Here is a 7071-nt window from a genome sequence, read left to right as displayed (position 1 = left end):
TATTGTATTATTACAGTTATTACAGCTCATTGTATTATTACAGCTTATTGTATTATTACAGCTCAGTGTATTATTACAGTTATTATAGCTCATTGTATTATTACAGCGTATTGTATTATTACAGTTATTATAGCTCATTGTATTATTACAGCTTATTGTATTATTACAGTTATTACAGCTCATTGTATTATTACAGCTTATTGTATTATTACAGTTATTATAACGTATTGTATTATTACAGCTTATTGTATTATTACAGTTATTACAGCTCAGCGTATTATTATAGCTCATTGTGTTATTACAGCTTATTGTATTATTACAGTTATTACAGCTCATTGTATTATTACAGCTTATTGTATTATTACAGCTCAGTGTATTATTACAGTTATTATAGCTCATTGTATTATTATAACTTATTGTATTATTACAGCTCAGTGTATTATCACAGCTTATTGTATTATTACAGTTTATTATATTATTACAGCTTATTGTATTATTACAGTTTGTTATATTATTACAGCTCAGTGTATTATCACAGCTTATTGTATTTTTACAGTTTATTATATTATTACAGCTTATTGTATTATTACATCTTGTTATATTTTACAGCTCAGTGTAGTATTACAGTTATTATATTATAACAGCTTGGTATTATTACTTCTTATTGTAATATTACGGCTTAGTGTATTATCACAGCTTATTGTATTGTTACGGTTATTATAACTTATTGTATCATTACAGCTCATTGTATTATTACAGCTTATTGTATTATTACAGCTAATTGTATTATTACAGTTATTACAGCGTATTGTGTTATTACAGCTCATTGTGTTATTACAGTTTATTGTATTATTACAGTTATTATAACTTATTGTATTATTACAGCTTACTCTATTATTACAGCTCATTGTGTTACTACAGCATATTGTATTATTACAGTTATTATAACGTATTGTATTATTACAGCTTATTGTATTATTACAGTTATTACAGCTCATTGTATTATTACAGCTTATTGTATTATTACAGTTATTATAACGTATTGTATTATTACAGCTTATTGTATTATTACAGTTATTACAGCTCAGCGTATTATTATAGCTCATTGTGTTATTACAGCTTATTGTATTATTACAGTTATTACAGCTCATTGTATTATTACAGCTTATTGTATTATTACAGCTCAGTGTATTATTACAGTTATTATAGCTCATTGTATTATTACAGCGTATTGTATTATTACAGTTATTATAGCTCATTGTATTATTACAGCTTATTGTATTATTACAGTTATTACAGCTCATTGTATTATTACAGCTTATTGTATTATTACAGTTATTATAACGTATTGTATTATTACAGCTTATTGTATTATTACAGTTATTACAGCTCAGCGTATTATTATAGCTCATTGTGTTATTACAGCTTATTGTATTATTACAGTTATTACAGCTCATTGTATTATTACAGCTTATTGTATTATTACAGCTCAGTGTATTATTACAGTTATTATAGCTCATTGTATTATTATAACTTATTGTATTATTACAGCTGAAGCTTTCTCTCCATGGTCCTGGTGCCCTCAATACAGTGGGTGAATGTGTCCAATAATGGCTCACTCAGTGCTGGCTGGGGAAAGTTCCCTAGAGCCCCCAGATGCAGGACACCAATGAACCAAATAGGGAGAGTCCCACCGTAATCAGAACTGTTTGGAGACTAACGACGGTTAGAGCATTGCAGACTCTGGTTAGAATCCATTAAAATGACCTGCAGCCGTTACTGTCACTGTAACACGTTACTTAGAGCTTTCTATAGAAAATAAACTTACAATAAGGAACAACAATTCATTACAGTTTATACGCTCTGAATATTGTGTTATAGAAAAGACAGATCATCAGGAACTCTCAGGGTTAACAGCCAGGAAGTTAAATCCTATGATACAAACTGTCCGCCCCCTGGGTGTGGAATATAGTATACAATGACGCACTGATTTCTGAGAAATGACAAACATTAAGTTTCGTTTCTTGTTCCTGCTTCCAGTGATGGCGTCTGCTGATCTGAGAGACGAGCTGACCTGCTCCATCTGCCTGAACATTTATACAGATCCTGTAACCCTGACATGTGGACATAGCTACTGCCGGGTCTGCATTGACAATGTGCTGGACACACAGGGGGTGAGAGGACATTCCTGTCCTGAATGCAGAAAATTATTTAACACAAGACCAGACCTGCAAAGAGCTCTAACACTGCGTAACATAGTGGAGAGTTTCCTATCTACTCACCCAGAGCAGGAGGAGGTTGGGATCTCCTGTACTTACTGTATTCACTCCTCTGTACCTGCTGCTAAAACATGTCTGCACTGTGAAGCTTCTCTGTGTGAAGCCCACCTGAGGGTCCACAGCCAGTCAGCAGAACATGTCCTAACTGAGCCCACCACTTCATTGGGAGACAGAAAATGCTCCATCCACAAGGAAATCCTGAAATATTACTGCTCTGAGGATGCTGCCTGTATCTGTGTGTCCTGCAGTGTGGCCGGAGAGCACAGGCGACACGCGGTGGAGACTCTGAATGAGGCCTCTGAGAAGAAGAAGGAGAAACTGAGAAATATTCTGCAGAAACTGACCTTAAAGAGAGAGGAGGCTGAGAAAAGAGTCCAGAGCCTGCAGGAGCTCAGGAGAGAAGTGTCAGATAAAGCAGCTGGGGTAACAGAGGAAGTTACTGCCCTGATTAGGGGTATCAAGGAACAGCTGGAAGCTCTAGAGCAGCGAGTCCTGAGTGAGATCTCCAGGCAGGAAGAGCAGGTCTCACTCCGAGTCTCAGATCAAATCCGGCAGCTGGAAATAAAGAAGGAGGATCTGTCCAGGAAGATGGGTCACATTGAGGAGCTGTGTAACATGACGGACCCATTAACTGTCTTACAAGGACGGGAATCAGACAGCGCTGACTATTGTGATACTGAGGAGGGAGATAATGAGGACAGAGAGAGAGATGATAACAAGGTCCGTGCTGTAGGGGATCTGGATGTGGGTCTGATCTCAGTGACCTTACACTCAGGATTAGCTGGGATTGTGACCGGAGTAAAGAGACAGAGCCATGTACCGGCTAATATATTACTGGGGGTAAACACGGCTTCAGACATGTTACTGAGGGTAAACACGGCTTCAGACATGTTACTGAGGGTTAACACGGCTTCAGACATGTTACTGAGGGTAAACACGGCTTCAGACATGTTACTGAGGGTAAACACGGCTTCAGACATGTTACTGGGGGTAAACACGGCTACAGACATGTTACTGGGTGTAAACACGGCTGCTAATGATGTAACTGTATCGGGTGATATGAAAACTGTATCCAGGTCAGGAATAAACCAGAGACGCCCAGAAACACCAGAGAGATTTCAGTATAATCAGGTTTTAAGCTCCAGGAGTTTCTCCTCGGGGCGACATTACTGGGAAGTGGGGGGCAGTGAATCAGGGGGATGGAGGGTAGGGATGGCCTATCGCAGTATAGCCAGGAAAGGAGATCAGTCAGAGATTGGAAATAATAACAAGTCCTGGGGTTTGGGGAGGTGGATTAATAAACAGTATAATGTGATACATGACAGTAATTACATCGTGTTATCCCACCGCCCCCCTTCCCGCGTGAGATTGCGGATATTCCTGGACTACGAGGCCGGGCGGCTGTCCTTTTATGAGCTGTGTGACCCCATCAGACACTTACACACCTTCACTGCCACCTTCACTGAGCCGCTTCATGCTGTATTCGGGGTATATGGGGATAATGCCTGGCTGAGAATGTATTGAATGATTAATTAATCTAATTAAAGAGATTTAATCCCGGAGTGGGAATCACGAGACGGTAATACTGATCTCGGTGTGGGCGGAGCTTCATAACAGGGTTAGCTCCGCCCACTTGACCTGGGACTGGGCGGGGCCTGTTACTAAGCAACAGCTGCTCTGTGTGTCACTGTGTGTGATTGTGGGTGAATGTTACTGACATTAAAGCAGAATTACTCAATACAGACAAACGTCTCTATAATTAAACTATAGTCACAGCGTGTATCCTGCATGTTAGAGATTGTGTTTTAATTCAAATCCGTGTGTGTGTGTGAGTTTGTGTTGTGTGATTGTGATGAGAGTTAGAGTTTATTGTATCTGAAATGTCAGATACACTGGGCTGTCGTTCCTTTGTTTCCTTGTCTCAGGTCGCTGGCTCCATCCCTCCAATCACTTATCACTCTATGTATACCTAATAATGTAAATCCCGGATTGCTGTCATGTTTAATATTAAAGTGTTGAGACACACTGTGTCCCTTAAATCCCGTGTTTATATAACGTATATGCTCTTCCACTCGAAAGTGTGGTTGTCTCTTGGTACGTCCTACGTAACACAATCCACAGAGACATGTAAGTAGGTATACTGTAATGTCAGCTCTGGTACTGATAGCTGCTCTCGACTACAATTCCCATCATATTTTATTTTGGAATGGCTGTGTCTGAAGTTGTCCCCCGATGTCCACAGAACCCTGGATACCACCCCGAGCTGCATCTCTCCTGCTTGAGGGGCAGCCCACCTCTTGACATGCGCACAGTCGTTATTCATCATGTGCCATAAACCATCCCCATTACCTTTAATAAACACAGACACCGATTTCTGTTGGAAATATAAAGTCCACAGCTTTATTATATTATCATCAATAACTTATACAACATTTTAGGGTCATTGCCAAACAATAAGGATATTTTAATCCAATCTCCTTCCGTACCTAAATACCCCAGGCAATGATCCCATACCAATATAACAGTGTATAACAGTACAGGGGCGGACTGACCACTAGGGCACATCGGTCATGGACTGAGGGCCTGAGACAGCCAGGGGCCCGGCCGCACAGCCATGCTCCAGCTGGAGAGATCAGAGATCAACTGGAACGGCAAAAAAATAATATAAATCTCTTTCATTGACAGGTTGTGGGGCCCCTGATAGAGCGCAGGGCCCCACAACCTACCGCTCTGCATAATACTCCCCCTCCCCCCCATCCTCAAATGAGACCTGGCAGCTTCACCAGCTCTCTGCCAGGTCTACTTTCCCATGCGGCGCTCTGTGTGATGGGGAGAGGCGTGGCTAGGAAGTGACATCACTTCCAGTACTCTCCTCACACACAGAGCCCTCTCAAAGCGAGGTGAAGGAGCAACAGCCTGGGAGACCAGAGGGAGCAGAGAGAGGGGTAGGAAATAAGGGGAATATGTCACTAGTCACCCCCTCCCCCACTGTGTCACCCCCACCCTCCCTCCCCCACTGTGTCACCCCCTCCCCCACTGTGTCACCCCCTCCCCCACTGTGTCACCCCACCCTCCCTCCCCCACTGTGTCACCCCCACCCCCCCTCTGTCACTAGTCACCCCCTCCCCCACTGTGTCACCCCCACCCGCCCTCTGTCACTAGTCACCCCCTCCCCCACTGTGTCACCCCCACCCGCCCTCTGTCACTAGTTACCCCCTCCCCTACTGTGTCACCCCCCACCCGCCCTCTGTCACTAGTCACCCCCACGCCCTCTGTCACTAGTCACCCCTCCCCCACTGTGTCACTCCCACCCTCCCTCTGTCACTAGTCACCCCTCCCTCCCTCTGTCACTAGTCACCCCCCGCCCTCTGTCACTAGTCACCCCCTCCCCCACTGTGTCACCCCCACCCGCCCTCTGTCACTAGTCACCCCCACGCCCTCTGTCACTAGTCACCCCCTCCCCCACTGTGTCACCCCCACCCTCCCTCTGTCACTAGTCACCCCTCCCTCCCTCTGTCACTAGTCACCCCCACCCTCTGTCACTAGTCACCCCCTCCCTCTGTCACTAGTCACCCCCCGCCCTCTGTCACTAGTCACCCCCTCCCCCACTGTGTCATCCCCACCCTCCCTCTGTCACTAGTCACCCCCCACCCTCTGTCACTAGTCACCCCCCGCCCTCTGTCACTAGTCACCCCCTCCCTCTGTCACTAGTCACTCCCCACTCTCTGTCACCAGTCACCCCCACCCTCTGTCACTAGTCACCCCCTCCCCCACTGTGTCACCACCCCTCTGTCACTAGTCACCCCCTCCCCCACTGTGTCATCCCCACCCTCCCTCTTTCACTGTGTCATCCCCTCCCTCTGTCACCAGTCACCTCCGCCCTCTGTCACTAGTCACACCCCGCCCTCTGTCACTAGTCACCCCGCCCTCTGTCACTAGTCACCCCCTCCCTCTGTCACTAGTCACCCCCCACCCTCTGTCACCAGTTACCCCCCGCCCTCTGTCACTAGTCACCCCCTCCCCCACTGGGTCATCCCCACCCTCCCTCTGTCACTAGTCACCCCCACCCTCTGTCACTAGTCACCCCCTCCCCCACTGTGTCATCCCCACCCTCCCTCTGTCACTAGTCACCCCTGCCCTCTGTCACTAGTCACCCCTTCCCCCACTGTGTCATCCCCACCCTCCCTCTGTCACTAATCACCCCCCGCCCTCTGTCACCAGTCACCCCCGCCCTCTGTCACTAGTCACCCCCTCCCCCACTGTGTCATCCCCACCCTCCCTCTGTCACTGTGTCACCCCCCTGTCACTAGTCAACCCCTCCCCCACTGTGTCATCCCCACCCTCCCTCTGTCACTGTGTCACCCCGCCCTCTGTAACTAGTCACCCCCTCCCCCACTGTGTCATTCCCACCCCCCCTATGTCACTGTGTAACCCCCCCTCTGTCACTGTGTAACCCCCCCTCTGTCACTAGTCACCCCCTCCCTCTGTCACCAGTCACCCCCTCCCTCTGTCATTAGTCACCCCCCGGCCTCTGTCACCAGTCACCCCCTGTCCTCTGTCACTAGTCTCCCCACCCCCCCTCTGTCAGTGTGTCACCCCCCTCTGTCAGTGTGTCACCCCCCCTCTGTCAGTGTGTCACCCCCCCTCTGTCAGTGTGTCACCCCCCCTCCGTCAGTGTGTCACCCCCCCTCCGTCAGTGTGTCACCCCCCTCTGTCAGTGTGTCACCCCCTCCCTCTACCTCTGTCACTGTGTCACCCTCCCCTCTGTCAGTGTGTCACCCCCTCCCTCTGT

At 46.5% G+C, this 7071-nt stretch overlaps 1 protein-coding gene across 1 annotated transcript; it reads left to right on the top strand.

The window, feature by feature from the left end:
* Positions 1-2027: 2027 nt before the first annotated feature.
* LOC134568495 (E3 ubiquitin-protein ligase TRIM39-like) lies at positions 2028-4068 on the top strand. The gene has a single exon (XM_063427122.1). The coding sequence runs from the start codon at positions 2043-2045 to the stop codon at positions 3801-3803; it is 1761 nt and encodes a 586-aa protein (XP_063283192.1). The 5' UTR covers positions 2028-2042; the 3' UTR covers positions 3804-4068.
* Positions 4069-7071: the final 3003 nt, after the last annotated feature.

This window comes from Pelobates fuscus, chromosome 7, assembly GCF_036172605.1.
Source record: "Pelobates fuscus isolate aPelFus1 chromosome 7, aPelFus1.pri, whole genome shotgun sequence".
Classification (NCBI taxonomy): domain Eukaryota; kingdom Metazoa; phylum Chordata; class Amphibia; order Anura; family Pelobatidae; genus Pelobates; species Pelobates fuscus.
This window is presented reverse-complemented; position numbering and strand designations above follow the sequence as displayed.

Excerpts from the sequence above, each read along its gene's own strand:
- LOC134568495 (XM_063427122.1), top strand. The coding sequence starts at position 2,043 with ATGGCGTCTGCTGATCTGAGAGACGAGCTGACCTGCTCCATCTGCCTG.